This window comes from Alligator mississippiensis, chromosome 5 (genome assembly GCF_030867095.1).
Source record: "Alligator mississippiensis isolate rAllMis1 chromosome 5, rAllMis1, whole genome shotgun sequence".
Taxonomy (NCBI): domain Eukaryota; kingdom Metazoa; phylum Chordata; order Crocodylia; family Alligatoridae; genus Alligator; species Alligator mississippiensis.
The window spans coordinates 49,331,079-49,349,167 of NC_081828.1; the positions used below are offsets into that span (position 1 = coordinate 49,331,079).

Genomic DNA, 18,089 nt, shown 5'->3' on the forward strand with positions numbered 1-18,089 from the left:
TCCCTTGCAAAGACTAACTTGGCTTAAAGCAGGGCTGTCCAATTAGTGACCTGCAAGGGGTTAAATTTGCAGCCTCCAGGTTCCTACACAGCCACTGTTCCCACCACTGCTCCAGCTGCATCGGCAGCAGTGGGAGTCTTTGGGTTCCCCCTCCCTATCTAGCTTCTACTTCCTGCCCCTACTCAGGAGGCAGGGAGGTGTGGTGTGACATGGTGCAGTGTGCAGCAGAGCCCAGGGTGCTGGGAAAGTCCATGGCCAAGGATCTAAGAGTAAGGCCACAGCTCATGCTGTTTTGATTCCTGGCTGCTTAGAAGTCAAACAGTCCAGATTTAAGGTAATTCTCCCTTTTATCTACAACTGAAATCACAGCTTTCTCTGCTGATCAGTCCCTTTTCCTATTCCTTGTAGGCTCTCCTCCTTACTCCCCAGGTCCCATCATTTGATCTCAGAAAGATTAGCCTCCATAGTAGCATTCCCAACATCCAATGAGGACAGACCAAAATATTCTCTTTTACTTCCGATATGCTATCCCGCCCTTTCAAACCAGTTGATTGGATAATCTGGAAGTCTTCATTACATGAATATGGAAATTAACATGCATTGCACATAAGTTTCTTCCCATCCATTGGGAAGAACTTAAGTTGCAATCCAAATTGATCACCCTAATAGACTGTTCAACAGCTGAGACTGACATTAACAAACAGTGGAACCAGTAAGCATGTGCTGTTGACTTTCTTGCTAGGTCATTTTTTTTTTTTTACAATTGATTTTTATTCTAAAGCAAAGCAATTAGGACTCACTAAGTGTACACTGCCATACTGAGTTACACATTTTTAAGACAAAGCCAAATTCATGCAGGAAAAAGATGCAATTACAACTACCATATTTTAAACTCCATTGACTCAGTCTAAATTTTGTTATACAAAAAGTTACTGAGACAAGGCTTATAAAGTTTCACTCAAAAGGATTGTTTCCTAAAATCGTGACTGGCTGAAAATACGGTATCGCTTTCCTTTTTATAGAAGCCACTTCTCAACATTAACTGCCAGTGTGACACCTATAATCCACACAAAATTAAACTTTAGCTCAAATTGAACAAGTGGTAGTAAAAACAATTTAGATTACAATTCCGAGTTTACCATGCATCTGAAACACTGGTGCGCACAGGTTGCTCGTTTGTAGCTCTGTCACAAGTAACCTCTCAGCTAATGGTTTTGGCACATAAGAGTACAGGCTGCACCCATTTTACAACAAATCATACTTTAGAAAGAATTAGTCTATAACACATCAATCCATAAATACCTCATCCTAATCCACCAGTCTGACAAAAGACGGTATTGTTACATTTCACCACAAATCCAAGATAAACTTTCAAATATCATAATATTGTTAAAAATATTAGTTAAAGCAAAAAAAAAAAAACTGCCATTTTTCTAAATACTAGGCCAATAGATAAAGTAACAATACAAAATAGATAATAGATATTAGGAAGAATTTTCTCACTAGGAGGATAGTAAAACACTGAAACGGGTTACCCAAAGAGGTTGTGGAAACTCCACCCTTGGATGCTTTTTATCACCCATCTAGACAAAGTTTTGGCTGGGATGATCTACTTGGGGATGGTCCTACTTTGAGCAGCGGGTTGGACTAGATAAGTGTTTCTCAACTTGTGGGCTGTGACCAAAAAGTGGGTCACAAGAATACATGAAAGAGTTGTGAGCAAACTTTAAAAATGGATTCTCTTTAAAGAAGAAAAACATGGGAAACCTTGGCTTTTCCCTTGAAGGTTGGCAGAGTTCTGGTCTACAAGGGACTGCTTGGGCCCCCCTGCCCCACACACTGGGGGGCTGGGGTCTAGGAACAGGGGGCAGTGAGTTGAGACTGGCCAGTGATGTTTACAAATGGGTCCACTGGACTAGATGATCTCCTGAGGTCCCTTCCAACCCTACTTTTCTATGGTTCTATAATTCTATGAAAAGAGGAAGAAGACTTCCAGCTGGTACAATCTGTCATGAAAAGAAGTATGTAACCAAAAGCAAACTTGCTCATTCAGAGAGACCATCAGGTTAGAGAGAGAGGTTACTAGGATTTAGCAGAAAATGCCAAATTTGTCCTCTGTTCAGGGTCTAGGAGTCAGTCTCTACAATGACAATTTCTAGCATGATCAGAGCAATAGTTCAAAGAAGCCCAAAGAAAATCCAAAAGACTTTTCCAGCCAGAAATGAACAATTCCAGGAGATGAATGACCATTTCTTTTATCTCATGGGATTACAATATCCTATCTATCCAACTGCTCTGTTAAAAAAACACCTTGGTCTCTCTACACTCATTCACCTGCCATTATGAGCTGCCTGCTCCGACCTGCATCTTCCTTCCCTAGTGCCACCTGCAGTAACTGGATTTTATATACCATTCCATGCCTCCCCCACCCCTTCTCATTTGATCATTTCTGTTCATCTCCACCTGACCTCAGACAAAAAGCAGATGCCTTTCCATACGCTCTTTTCACTAGTTACTATTCAGATTACCTCTGTTGGGGTCTGTTGGCAGCTCTGAGCCACAAGCAGCATTCTCTGGGGAACCATTCTGAGAGAGAGAAGCACAAGTCACTAGAATCAGAGACAAGGTAATTTGGCTTCACACTGCCACCAGCATAAACCAATACCACAGCGGGGAGGGAAAGAAAACCCCAAAAAACAGTGACACTGCTACCAAGGCAAATGGGAGAAAATGCAGCCATAGTAATTCATTAAATGTAAGCATACTTAGAGCTCCACCTACTTTAATTTGGGCCCATTCTTTGCTTATGTGGGCTATTTAGTTTCAGATATTCAAGGGGGCTCTGCACAACTGATTCCTGCTTCAGTGAGGCTCAAACATCACCATTCTTAGCATTCAACTCCAGTTCTTCTATTACTTTTTAGCTCCAAATATCAAAATTGGGGGGCGAGACGGGAAGGGAGGGGCTTCAATCACCTACCCACTTATAAACACTTACAGTACCAAAACACTAGGCCTGTGCAAAGCAGCTAGTATTCACTTCAGATTTGGCCAATTCAGGGGACAGCGATTCGATTCAGTGATTCAAATCACTGACCCAAATCGATTTGGCCAAATCTGATTCGGAGATTCGGATGCTGCCGTACCTCCAAATCACCTATACCAGGCTCACCCCCCGCCCGCCCCAGCTCCTGGCACTTGGAAAAAGAAAAAAAAAGCCCCAACTCACCAGGTGCTGCGGGCTCTGCATGAGCCTCCCCCCCCCCCATGGCTGCCCCACCCGCCGCAGCTCCAGCCCTTTAAGAAAAGAACCAAAAAACCCCCCCGACTCACCATTCCTGTCAGGCAGAGGGCAATCCCTGCTGCCCCCCACTGCATGGGGGGCTTTTCCACAAGCCCCCTGAAGCCCCAAAGCCACAGCAGAAGTGGAGAGTCCCAAGGTTTCTTTTTTTTTTTTTTTCTTGAAGGGCCAGAGCTGGGGTGGGCAGGGCAGCCATGGGGGGAGGGGAGGCAGGAAGAGCAAGGGAGGTTGGGGGGCTTGTGGCAGAGCCCCCCCATGTAGCATAGGGCAGTGGGGGGCAGCAGGGATCGCTGCCCCGCCTGGCAGCACCCAGCAGGCAGCGCTTTTGTTTAAAGCGCCGGGAGCTGGGGCAGGCGGGACAGCCATGGTTGGGGCTGGGGGGAGCAGGCATGGGATGGGGCCTGGCAGGGGTCCTCCATGGTCCCCTCCCCACCCCCTACTTACCAACTCTGGATCCAGCTGCAGCTCCCTGCTGCAGCCAGCAGGGACTGTCCGAAATCACTGAAGCTCTCCAAATCTTTTCCAAAGATTTGGAGAGCTACAAAATCAATTTGGACCTTTTAACTGGTCCCCTGATTTGATTCGGAGATTTGGATACCGAAATCGGGCCACATCTCCTCTGAACTGAATCACCAACAGAAGCTTCGCATAGCCCTATAAAACACAATATTACTGTATAGAGTCTAAATTTTGTAATGTATTTTCTCGTTTCCTTTTACACAATGACCAGAAGGGAAACAAATCCACAGAGATAAAAATCATCACTAGTCATCTACGTTGACATACCACAGATATGAAGGGAGACGCTTCTCAACTCTGAGCTATTATTTCAGTCTCTCTTCAAACTAAAGATACTGCTGTATTGGTTACATTGTAGTGACATTTTCAACGTTTTTCACAGCCATACAAACTAGTTATTTTTCTCTAGTTCAAAAGCAACTTAAGAACTAGCAGGTTTCCAACCCAATGTACTAAGGCTTAATTACAGCCCTGCTTGGGCATAAAATTTTTTTTGCTTACATGCATAAGGAAACACTGTCAGTTCTAAAAAAGTGCTTTCAACATATAGACCATTTTAAAAATGGCATCAAAAGAGATTTAGTGGACTTCGTGGGTTTATGTCAGGGGCATGCAATTATTTTGGGCGGAGAGCCGCTTACCAAGTTTTGGCAAGCTGCCGAGGGCCACATACGTAGCCCTGCCCCTTGATAGGAGCCTGCCCCCTGGTTGCCATCTTTGGACTGGAAGTCTCACCCTTAATCTCTGACCTTTGCCCCTGTAAGTCCCTCCCCTTACCCCTGGAAGTATTCCTTCAGGGAAGGGGATTTGCCATCTTAGAACTGGAAAAAACCCAAATTATGTACTAAAAATCAAATACCCATAATAATAATTTTAATTCAATTTTTAAAAAATATTTTTGTCCTGATTTGTGTGTTTGTGCTTTATATGTAGAAGTGATTGCATAATAGCTCAAAATGCAGTCTGATTCCTGTATAGTATGTGGGGTATGCAGTTTGTGGAGAGGTGTGCGAGGTGTGTATTGTATTTGTGGGGTGCGTTGATTGTGTGTGAAAGAAGATGTAGTTGTGGGGTTTGCGGGAAGGGTTTGATGGTATGTGAGGTGTGCATGGGAGCCCCCCCACATGCCCCCCGAGCTGGTCAGCACCCACCACCGTTCTGCAATAGCCCAGAGCCCAAGCACGCTGGTGCAGCTGATCAGATCTAACTCTGGCGGTGCCACCCTGGGCTAATAAGTGCCCCATGCCGGGTCCCCACCAACTTGTGCCACCCCCAGCAGCCTTGCCTGCATCTCCACACTGTCCCCCGAGCCAGCCAGGCCCTTCCCAGAGGGCCACCGGGTTTCTGGAAGCTGCAGGAGCCTCCAGACTGCAAAAGCGTTTGCGGGGCTAATCCTGCTCCTGGTGGAGCCTCCCTGCCCATCCCTGCGCGAAAGGATTGGGCCCCGGGCCATCTGGGCAGGTGCCTGCCTCCCTGGCAGCCTGGCCTGGGGCTAGGTGGCCACAGAGACTTGCATCGGGCCCGTGGCTGTGTTTGCAAGCCAGCAGCTCCCACTCCAGCAGCTTGCCCCCCAACCCCAGGACAGATGGGGAGGCTACGCTAGGAGCCAGATCAGGCCCACAGCCACTTTTCTCCTCCAGAAGTTTCTGCAGCTTGCCCGGCCTTCTTGCACCTTGGGCCAGGTTCCTGGTGGCTCGTGGTGGCCTCGGGCGGCCCCCCTGTGTTGTCCCCAAAGTTGGCCAGAAACTTCCCCAGGGTCCCTGGGCTCCTCACAGCCGCAGGAACTTCTGGAGCAGAAAAGTGGCCACAGCCCCACTATGGCTCCTGATGCAGCCTCCCTGTCCATTCTGGGGCCAGGGGGCGAGATGCCAGTAGGATGACACGCCCCGGGGGGGGGCCTTCCCCCGCAATGGGGCTGGCCATGGGGGAGGGGCAGCTGGGCCACTGTCACCCCAAGCCTCAGACACGCGATGCAACTTCCGCGCTGCCTCCCCGTGCTTCCCAGGCCCCGGGCCTTGTCCCTGCCGGTCCATGCCACCCCCAGCAGCTCTGGGCACCCCCTACACTGCCACCAGGGCTGGACAGGCCCTTCCCCAGCAGCCCCCCAGTATCCTGGCAGTGGCAGGAGCTGCCGGGGTGCAAACACAGCCACAGGCCAAATGCAAGTGTCCACGGCCACCTAGCCCCAGGCCAGACAGCCAGGGAGGCAGGTGCCTGCCCAGGTGGCCCAGGGCTCGATTCTTTCACTCAGATGGATAAGCACAAGGCACATGGGGTTGGGAGTGCGCATGCTAGTCCCCGCCTGTACCAGGGGGCTTGGGCTGGGAGTGAGTGGGAACCAGCTACAGCCCAGCAGTGCTCCAAGGACAGTGCCAGAGTGGGGTGGCAGGAGCCCGTGGTGTGGCTGGCTGGGCTGCGCCAGCAGGGAGAGAGGGAAGCCACCCCGCTCTGGGCCCCACCAGCGCTCCTGTGCTCCCACTCACTTTCTCCCACCCGTGGTGAGCCGGGGACCAGAGCATGCAGCCCTGACTTAACGTGCCCCATGCTCACTCATCTGAGTGAAAGGATCCCAGCTGTTGCTGGCTCCTGCGCACCCACGCTCACTCCCAGTTGCCTTGGCAGACCATGGGACTCAGCAGGAGCCAGCCCAACCCCCAAGGACTGGGGCGATCACCCGCGGTCCTCTCCTGCCTCCCTGACCCCTACTCTTACCTGATTTTCCCACTCCAGCGCAGGCACGAGCAGCCCCACGGTCTCAGGCCAGAAGCCACTGCTAGGCAGGGGCTTCCGGCTGGGGGTGGAGCACAGGGCTGGAGTGGAACCTGGTGGGCCCTGCAGTTCCAGAGACCTGCCGTGGCTTCCCCTGGGTCCTACTGCCCCGGCTCCTGTTCTTTTTGACAGGAGCCAGGGGCAGATAAATATGAATTTTAAAAAAATTTTAGGGGCCCCACAGGCTTGGAGGGCCAGATCTGGCCTGCAGGCCGTATTTTGTACACCCCTGGTTTATGTCCATCTTAAAGAGATCTGGAAAACAAAGACAATGGCTACTCTTCTGGTTTGTGTTCTCATCAAAAATAAACCTTCCCCCACAAATATATAAGGTCATGTATACCTTTCTGCAATTTAACATAGCACAACCCATTCTTTCAGCTGTATTTACTGCAGTGACTAAACTTTCTGATTCAGGACTCTTTTTAGTTAATGGGGAAAAATGGAACTCTATCTCCACTAAACAGACATCCCAATCCAGAAAATGTCAAACACTGCAGCAAGCCATAATAAACTTTGTGGGAGTCACCAGACAGTTTCAGAAACTCTGGGCTACTGAATAAGCTTTATTTATATATGGAGTCAGTAGAACATTGCTTAATTAGTGCTAATGATGAGAAAGCCTTAGGGGAACTACAGAATTTTATAAGCAACTAAACATAAAATGTATTGATAAAAAGCCACTTTGCTGCCAGTCAATGCTCATTTTGCGTGCAGGAGAGGAGGATGACAGTCCCAGGGTTTGTGTGTGCCAGATATACAGAAGTACACTGAGCCAAAGTCACTGCAAATGACTACCATGCAAGTTAATGAGGATTTGCTTCAGGGGTTTTTTCCCCCCTTAAATAAGCTTACAGCAGACAAAAATGTTAACTAAAAATGCCAACAGTTAAACGTAGGAAATTTCTTCTGACAATATTTGAAGTCAATGCCAAATCAGACCGTCTGCTGTAATATTTTGGATGCACATACACTGTATCTTCTCTCTCTCAAAAACAGCTCTTCTGGAGACAGTTATCAACAGCTATGGAAATGGAGCAGTTTTGCCTTAAAGGAGGAATACAGAGACAGCGAGGAAGAGATGGATCCATCCCCAAATGTGTTCGACTCTTCTTTATATATTAATTTGGGGAACATTTTCAGGGAAGGGAAATGCTGCCAATCTTCTACCAAATCCTGGTGTTTTAAGGAGACAGTTTGAGGGGAGGGTCACCCCAAAACAAAAATTGTTCCAGAAGCCTTTCAGGGTTGCATGGCAGAAGCAGGATGATTCTTGCAGAGCTGTAGGATGGCAGGACTACTGTGATAACAGATACAGGCTTAAACATTCTAAATTTAAATCACTGAAAAGTTTCAAATCAATTTTGTAAACTGTCACATTTATTATTGGGCCAACAAGGTTTTCACCACAGCTGGCAGACTCTGCTCAAAAGAAAGCTCAGATTGGAATAGCAGGAGGGCAAAGATAGAGACACATAAAAGGAGCGCTGCGTGGGAAGCCTCCAGAATGCCAGCTGTAACGAGTACAGCCAGTCTATCCTAGGTAAGAGCCAAAATTGAGAGAAATTTAAGAGCTTATACTGTAGTTGTGTAGTCTAAGAGAGGTACAACATTTAACTTGAAACTGTTGCTTCTGATTCTACTGGTTGGCATTGACTAAATTAAGTTAAAATGACACTTGAAACATTTTAGTCCTAATGCCATATCTGTTAAATGAGATTATTTTGATGGCCTTTATTTTGAACATTTTGGTGTAGCACCTTACATGCTGTACACACTTAAAGGTGTATTAAAAAGACTTTCAAGCCACTGACTGTTGTCCTTTGTTCCACCCACCAGTTTCAGCTAAATATATAAGGAATCTTTGACTTAACACCTCTGTTATTCAAATAAACTTAACTGCTCTCCCTAAGTTAGGGAGTGTAAAACTGTCACCTAACAGTTATGTGACATGTAAAACAAACTGGCCGTATTCAAGAATCTCACTTTAATACAAAAACCAAATAAAAATGATCAGTTCAAGCTCTCACCTCCAGATTATCTCCTCCTAGGGTCCCTGCCTTGCAGCTGTCCAACCCAGACCTCAGATCTTCTCTCACCCAAGAATGCTACTTCAGTTCCTCAGGATCCCAGAGAGGTAACAAACTGACTGTCCTAATGAATGGGAAGAATCCATTTTATCCTTTTCCAAAAGAATCAATATCTACTAGAAGGATGGGGGATTATGGGTATATATTGCCAGACGGTTACAAAGAGCTGAAACAATTTGACTAATACCCAAAGAAGCAAAGACATCTTCTCATGATGGGCTTTGTTTCTTCATGGCATTATATATTGAGAGAATTTCCTACACTAGCACTGAACATTAAAAAAAATTGTAGAGTTGAGAGAGATGCAAAGTCACTCCTGCCTTTTGCCAGTACCCTCCTTTCCTTTCCTTCTTTGCAATCTGTGTATTAAGTGCATTGTCAGAGTCTGATTTCTTTGTCTAGATATCAAAAGGAACCATTTGTGAAATCAAAGATGATGATACTACTGTTCCTCTTAAGCTACAAAGTTATAGTATGCTGATTTGTGGAGAAGCTGTATGGAACAGTTTGCAGTCATATAGTGAAGATTCTGCTTCTGACCCATCAGTAGGTTAACTCTACTCTGCTTTTATCAATATATATCTCAACAATAAGGTTAAGCCAGTCATGTCTATACAGGCAAACAGAAATTTCCAGAAGAAAGAAGATACCTCAGATAAAAAACAATCGTTCTCGCAAAATTATGAGATATGTTTTGTATCTCTGCACCTTTTACAAAGCTTCTCTTCAAAAGTAAATATAATAATTCCAATTAATACAATACTTTGGATGTACATTCCACCATAAGAACTCAAAGAGTTTTGCAAACAAAGTTGGCCTCAGGTCCCTGTGACTTATGTTAACCCCAGTTTTACAGATGAGGATCCAGGAGTGGCTTACCCAAGTTCACGTGACAACTTTGGCAGAGACTTGGGAACATAACTTGGATCTTCTGCAACCCACTCTTCAAGTGCCTTAACCACAAGAACACAAATGACTAATTTGGAGGAAAAAGGTAGGAAGAAAATTTTCAAAGATCATTTTAAAACTTCTTTCTAATTGTACTTAAGTACAAATATCTACCATGACACACCATCATGTGCCTTGACCAGTTAATATTAAATCAGAATCTCTTCTACCAGTTTCTTATGCATCACCATGTGCAGCAACTCTATGGTTACATACAAGAAAAGCAACCTTATCCATTTGGGCAAAAAAGCTGACCCCCACAATAACTGATATAGTATTCATCAATACTTTCATAACCATTTTAAAATGAATCCACAACTTAGCTTCAAATTAGAAAACACATCTAATTATCTGCAGATGGAGACAGCTTTGAAGTATTAAGAGTTTAATAGGAAAAAAATCCCAGTACTACCACAGTCTGAAATTGCAAGGAAAAAAGGTCCCAACGGCATCTCTACAGCTTTTGTTTATTAACTTCCCAATTTCAAATTATGTAAATGTTATCCCTAAAAGTTTAAGTTCTTGTGTAGATATAAGAACAATTCTCTGACCTCTATATGCAACGTCAACAAAACCATTCTATGATTTAATTTTTTCCAGTCAACAGTAGAAATACCAGCCAAAATGTTCTTTGCAGTTCTTAGAGCAATTGCTGGTACTGCAGGATTAATCCTGGAACCCTAAGTTTCAGGCACTGAGACTGCCCTAAATTCAGAGTTCTGGGAATGTCTCACACACTCTGGTTGCAGACAGTCCTTTGTCTCTGCCCAGGGGCACTAGAGCACATTTATATTTTAGGATATGTATCAGCTCGGCACTCAAACAGGACCCAATTAAACAAAACCCATTTCAACTTTAAATAACCAGTATACTTTATAAGCCCTAGCTTCATAGTAAAATGAATAACATTTTAAACTTGAAGTCATTCTAGTTATACCCATCTCAGTGTCCCAACCAATTTTGATACCCCCTTAATCTAGCTTAGCTGTTTTTCTTTTCCCTATTTGGGTAATCTGCACCACAACAGAGAAAATGCATTTAAGTTTTAAAACAATTATATCAATAAAAAAAAAAAAAATACTGTTTTAAAATTTTAAATTATTGCTTTAACAGCAAAAATCCATATTCCCTCATTTCTCATCTTCCCAGGAAGAGAAATCCACTTGCCAAGACACATCAGTCGTGGGAAAGAAGTCCATCCATAGAGGGTTTTTTTATTTTTAACACAAAGTCAAATATATTGCGAAGTCACAAATCCTTGATATAACAGCTCAGCATAACTGGGCTGCCATGCTAAATGAAGGCTGCTGTGAGGGTCAACACAATACCACAAACTACCTTACTGAGATGGAAGTATGATCACCTGAACTTAATAGAAAGGGAATTCTAATCCAAAATATAAAAGGTGAAAAAAGGAAAGAAATAAAGAAATGGGGAAATATTCTTAATGGATATGTTCTTTTTAAAGGGGGCTTCAATACGTTATGCAGAAGGGGTGAAAACTGGGCCAAAATATGCCCATAAAATAACAGTTTGATTATATTACCTGAATGCTAAAACACATCTCATGTCCCAAACCTCCTTTTCACTTTGTCTAGACTTACCGAACAAACACATAGGGTTTCAGAAGCAAGAGACAACTCTTTAGACTCCTGCTTTTACAGTCAGTCATTAAATCTTCAGTAACTGTAACTTCAGTTATCAGGAAGTATCAAAAAGTACCCAAAACCTTTGAGACAGCCCAGAAGGCTTCAAATCAGCAAATTCTAGGGCATGTCACAGGTTCCTAAAGGCCTCTTGTTCAGTAGAACTAAAAACACCAGACTCACAAGTAAGTTAACCATAAGTCTCTCCCCCCCCACCTTTGTTTAAAAAAAAAAAAAAGGCTTTAGACAACTGGGGTGCCTACACATAAGTGCGGAGGCAGCCCGGAAGCATTGGAATTCCAGCACGTCAGAGCAGACTCGATAAATCTGCAATTACCATGCTCCTACAACCACCTGCATCTCAAACAAGCTTTAGTTTAAGCACCCCCACGCCATTTCTAAGTGCAGGGACACGGATGCAAGAGATGCAGCCATGCTTTAATTAGAGCAGCTCCGAGAGCCGCTCTAATTAAAAAAGCGTCACCCCCTTCGCCCCGGAGCATAGGTAAAAGTGCCCCTGGAGTGTGACTCAGGTAGGCTTCTCAGATTTTCTGTACATTTTTTTAAAAAATTATGGAAGCCTTGGCCATGTTATTCTTTCAAGGGCTCTGACAATGCTAAAGCAATTTTCTACATAAATCACTGTAATGCTAACACTGCAGTTTATATTCTCAGCTTAAAAATAAAGCTTTCCACTATTTATTGCCAGGGTAGGTGGGGGGGAAGCTGAGCTACAATGACTGATCTACCAGAAGTGGGTGGCATAATATAATGAAAATTTACTGCTCAGCCAAAATTTTAGAAAACTTTATATATTTGCGAAGACTGTACAATCAACGCCTGTGAGCTAGAAGAAAAAGGCATGAATGCGTGAATGTAGCTCTATGCATACCATATATTGCAAACATAAAAGCTATTGACTATTATTGTTCTGTGCCAGTACATGGGCATATACATTGAAAATTTCTCAAAGACTACCTGCTCTAATGCCTTGAGCAGGTTTTGGTTATACATTCCTCTCTATGAACCTTCATAACTGTATTTCTTTGAAACAAACTAGCAGAAGCTATAATTCTCAATTGAGAAAGATTATTGCTTCAGAGAGAAGTACCCAAATTTTCTCATCTTTGTTAAATAAAGATAATTACTAAGCCTACACAGTCGTTAGAAACATTTTCATCACGGAATATAGATACAGCCTCCTGAACACGATTAATATTGCAGCCAAAGCAAACAAAGGCTGCCACCTTGTGGATTGGTGGGTAACTACAAAACTGGCTTATCACAGATCAGCGTGTGTCAACCAGGAACACAAAACCTGTAATTGTACAGCCAAGAATTATCTTATTTCATATGGAGAGAAAATAGGTATTTTAAGCTTTTAGCATCAACCATAAATTATACAAACAGCATTAAAATGTCTGTTATGTTAATTATATACTTAAAAATGCACTACCCTTTTACTAAAAGAAGTCAAAAGTATTTATAGTTGGGCTTCGTTGTTTTTGTTAACAGTGATTTGAGCTTTTATTATTACTACTAGCAAACTGCCCATCAAGAATGATGGGGGGTGGCAGGGACAGACTGCTGCCACCCACCACCCCATGCTGCCACCACCACCTCCCAGGAGCAGGGGGGGAGGGGGGTTGCCCCACAATCCCCCTCCACCAACACTGCATGCTGCCTCTAGGGCCAAAGCGAACAGCAGGGATGGAGTGGGAAGGTGAAGTGCTCCACCATCCCACTCCATCTCTGCTATTCCCTCCGCCCTCCCCTGTCAGCACCCCATGCCACCACCGCCTCCAGGAAGCAGGGCTAGACATGCTTGCCTTTGCCGACACACACACACACACACACACACACACACACACACACACACACACACACACAGAAAATTATCATCATTTTAATCTTTTCTCCAAAACGGACTTCTACAAGACTGGTGCTCCTTTTCCGTTCTGCTTCATGTCTACAACTACATACTCCCAGCAGGCTTTGCTTTCCTCCACTGCCAGCTCCTTAAATACTACCACTTTCTATCCTGCTACCAAATGTAATTTTATGAACTTGAAGGTATTTCCAGGGTTGAAAATACTGGAAACACTGTATTATCTTCTCTGGAAACAGAAAACTAACTCTTCTTGAAGAACTTTTTGTTTTAGAACAGGGAGTTCTACAAACATCTGATTTCTGAAAGTCCTCTGGAAATATGCACAGAAAAGTTTTGCCAACTTGTAACAAAATAATTTATGTCAGTATCTATTATTAATTATATAAGTCTTAAAACAAAAACAAAAAAATGAACAGGTCACACCTAGATGTTAAAATGATTGTTCCTGTAGCAAAATGAAATTTTAACCATGATTTTAGATCCTCCTTAAAGAAAAATGTGAACAAACAAAAAAACCCCTGAGTATTTTACCAGTGAGGATTCCTTTTAGTTTCAGTATTGAAAATGACTTGTTTTATAGCAACATGCTTTACAACTCATCTCTTAAAACAAGTACACTGATGATATTTATTTAAAAATGTGCGTTTCAGAAGATTTGATTTTTAACAACCTTTATTAGCAGCATGACTATAATGTAGCACACTGAATCAATACAACTACACTTTTCTGTAACTCTTTTTGCATTACCCTCTATTAGAGGTGCACCGATATATCTGATAAAAGGAAAATTAACATTATTGGCCATTGGCTTTTTTGGCTGGTGGAGCCACTAATGTCATTGATAAATATAATATACCTTCTGGCTGAGGCCCCCAGATGCCATGTGCATGCACTCAGCTGTACATATGCACGTGGCCAGGAATGCAGCTGGGCAGCATGGAGAGCAGTGCCCTGCAGGCATGTCTGTGGAGGGGAAGGAGTATGGGGGAGGGAAGGGGTGTAGGAGTGTCACAGCTTGAGGCCCCTATGGTGAGGGAGGGAGTAGGGTAGGGGCTTGAGGGGGCTGCCCAGACAGGGTGATGAATGGGACCCTGGAACGGAGAGAGGGATGGATCCACAGGCAGCTCATCCACCGGGGGGGTGGGGGGAGGGGAGGGGGGGAAGGCAGGCAGCTCCTGCTGCTGCATGTGCCCCCCCAGATTTGTGCACAGTGCAGATGCAGGATGCCCACTGTGAGCTCGGAGCTCTTCACTCTGCTGCTTTTGCCCTGGGGGCTCTGTATAGGCCACATCCCCTGCCTGCCTAGCAACAGTGGGTGTGGCAAGTTGTGCCTCCTACAGCCAAGCAAGCAGGGGACACATGGCTGACATGGGGCTCCTTGGGCAAAGGCAGCAGAGCATAGAGCCCTGAGCCCACACTGAGCAGCCTGCATTCACCCTCACCCCACTCAGCTCCGCTCCGGTTAAAAGCATTCCCACACTTAAAAGTGGTGGTGGCGGTGCTTGAACTAAAGCTCATTTGATTAGCTTTAGTTCAAGCACCCCTGCCATCATTTTTAAGTGCCAGGACACTGATCCCATGGATGCTGCCCGCAGTTGTCCCTGGCCCAGGTCCCTTTCACTGTCCTGGCTGGGCAGCACCCCCAGCTCCAGCCCCTGCCACACTCCCTCCCTCACCCTGGGGGCCCCAATCTACCCTCCCGCCCATACCCCTTTCCTCTACCAGGCCCCTTCCCCTCTACAGAATTACTTGCAAGGGAGCTGCTCTCCACACTGCTCAGATGCATTCCTGTAAAATCAGTTATCAGATCAGCATAGGCCAATATGGCTGGTTAATAACTGGCAATCAGTATCAGCCAAGAAAAATCTTTATCAGTGCACCCCTACCCTGTTTTAATTTAAAAATAAAAAGTGTTTGGGTTTTTTTCTTTCTTAAGAAAGCCCTTCACCATCCATTACTTTCACACATCCAAATTTGTCACTTTTCTACTACCTTGCCCACATTTACATCATGCTAATCCCTTTTAAGCATATACTTAATTGCTTTGTTGATTTTAGGTACAAAAAAGTCCTAAACAGCTGACAAATGAAAAGTGAGCGCCTATTCAAATACTTCGGCTCAAATCAGGGTTTATCATGGAAACATCAGAAATAGTAGTTTTACACAAACAGAAGCTGACCTACTAAGAACAGAATTGGATTTAAGAGCCCTAGACTGACACAGGTAGAAAGGGACCACAAGATTCCAGAATTTTAACAGCTGTAGAAGTATTCTTTTCACCCAAACATCTTTTTCTGCCATCTTCAAAAAAAGGTGGATTTATTGCCCTTCCAACATTTTCTAACAAAATACCACAATAAAGCTGTTCTTGCAATAAGTCAAAAGGAGGAAGGGAAAAAGAGAACAAGATACCATCCAAGCCAAACACAGCAGCTAAATAATCTTGTCTACACTGCAGGGTGATTCCCATCTGTATTTCATTGCAATCACTGTGAACTCAATCAGTGCAGGTTAAATCATGTCATGTGGGTGAACTGATCATCATAGTTTGACCTCCATGGCTAATCTGGCCATTACATATTCTAGCTATATAATGCCACAGTTAAGAAATCAATGTTGGCATCTCTCCCTCTCTCCACACAAACATCATTGTGAAAATACACCAAGATTTCTTCACACAATACCTAAATATATTTGGGATTTCAACACATTCAGGAGGCCCTAACAATCTCTGCATGGTCCAATGCTTGGGGCACTAGCCTGGGACTTGGGAAACCCAAACTTGATTAATTATCCCCCTACAGAATTCCTGAGTGATGCTATAGCATGCAAGCATCTTTGTAACAGTTCTCCATGTATTAAAAGGTAATGAAGGTATCTCTCTACCTTGCAAGGATAATTAAAATGGGAAGTACTCAGTTACTATGGTAATGGGACCTATATATTAAGTATGATGAAAGATTTCCCAACTGACATGGTACAAAATTGACAGACAAAAATTTTTTTTTATCTTCCGATCATAGCAAAGCAATTATGTCCTTCAGCAGCACCACATCATTTTAAAGATTTTAACTAGAACCTCTCCAGGCTTGGAAAAAATTCAGACTTGGTAAACCTACAACAACTTTGCTATATATTTTTGGTTATCAAAGCTGAAAGCTCCAGTGATGTTTAACTGAACAGATTTTTTGGCAAAACTGCTGATGTCAACTGAAATAGGAGCTTCAATACAAAAAGTTCACTGATGGATACTTCATAAACACTTCTTTAAAGTTCTATCAAATATATTAATGCAGAGAATAAACAGCCTTTGAAAGCCTTCTGCTTTTTGTTTTCTGCATGGAGATTACAGAATGTCACTGGTACCTCAAGAGGTTTGGATCTCATGTCTTGACAGGTGCCTGTTAAGATAAAAATTACAGATGTACCAGTCTACTTTTATAGGTCAGAAGCAACCAATGAATTTATAAAACCTTTTGGGGAAACCCATCACTATGGTGTCAGAGATAAAACAAGCTTCTACAGCTTTTTGCACCTTATCCAATTCATTGTATTTAAAAGAAAAGAGTTCAGTATTCTCAAAGCTAAATAACTGTCAGCCTCTTGTGATCACCTACAACATATTTCTTACCTGGATACTATGCTGGAACCATTATAGAGGTCACTAGCATAAGACAGTGTTGCCAAGGGTCGGACGGAATTGTAGCGAGTAAACTTGGATAGGCACTCCTGAAATTCATCCAGCTGGCTTGTAGTTCTACTGTCATCTAGAGAAAGGCAGCAAAATTGCAGATGGAAAAGACAGCATAAAGTAAAGGTAAACAAAAGTTCAACAGCAAAAAAAAAAAAAAAAGAATACCGAGTTCTAAACAGTCATATGACATTGTTTAAGCAAGACGTTTGGGAATGATTCCTTTTCACAACTAAAATTTGTTCATTTCTTTCACCCCCAACATGCACTTCTAGAATTTAATGCAAATTCACTCTCTTGATTCAGTCCTTGCAATACTACATTGGTGAAGCGATTATACTTCTTTAAAAACCATGAACATACCCTTCCCTTGTGTAGAAAATATTCCCCAATTTTAGATAAAGGAAGACCTCCTAAGCCACAGGGATTACTAATATTTAAAACTGAAAACCTACCTTAAATGTACAAAATGTGTATGGTTCCAATATTCAGTAGGGGTGAATACATATTACTCTCCCTTCTCCCAATACAGTATACTTATAAGAGTCAGTTACACCCAAAAAAGACTTGAAAAAAGTTTCCCTGTCTCTTCAGAAATCATAAGAGATAATTAAATTGTGGGGCATAAGAAACTGAAAGGTACCTGATTTATTAACTCAGAGAAAGATATGACCTTCTGTAAAGGAGGAAAAAATGTAATTTTAAAAAGCAATGACAAATATATTGTGGACAAATGAAACAACTGCAAAAGAAGATAAAAAAAAGTGCTGCAAAAAAGAATTAAAATAATTTCCAAATTTCTCACGAGTCACAGCTTTTGTCATTTAAAATGTATTTTAGCAGTTTGTTTTTTAATATTTGCTATAGAAGAAATTACTTATTGCAGTGCAATATAAGTGACTCAACTTCAAAATATGATTGGGACCAAAAATGCTGAGAATACATATAGCTTTCAGTGTTGCAATATACACTTGACTCTACCTTCCTAAACATGCCCAAAAGGAATATCTTGTTTTTTCTTTCTGCATCAAACAGATGCAAAAACATTTCAGCTACACACCCTCTCCACCCCCAAGAATAAACATTCCATGAACCATTTACTAGCGATGGATTCAGGGTTTAAAGATGAAGTCAGGCTCATTTTCTCAGAACTTTCCAAACGGCTTATGCGTAAAGAGATCAGGAATATGCCGTATCTATTTTGTATAAGAAAGGAAGGAAGAAAGGAAGAACC

General features: G+C 43.3%; 1 protein-coding gene across 4 annotated transcripts in view; it reads right to left on the reverse strand.

Annotated features, from left to right (window-relative positions):
• Positions 1–18,089, reverse strand: part of COP1 (COP1 E3 ubiquitin ligase) — a 211,830-nt gene that overhangs the window by 131,894 nt on the left and 61,847 nt on the right. For all 4 annotated transcript variants that reach the window (XM_059728328.1, XM_019500188.2, XM_059728330.1 and 1 more), the window contains exon 11: positions 16,796–16,931. In XM_059728328.1, coding sequence (XP_059584311.1) covers positions 16,796–16,931 — 136 coding nt within the window. The remainder of the gene's footprint in view (positions 1–16,795; positions 16,932–18,089) is intronic.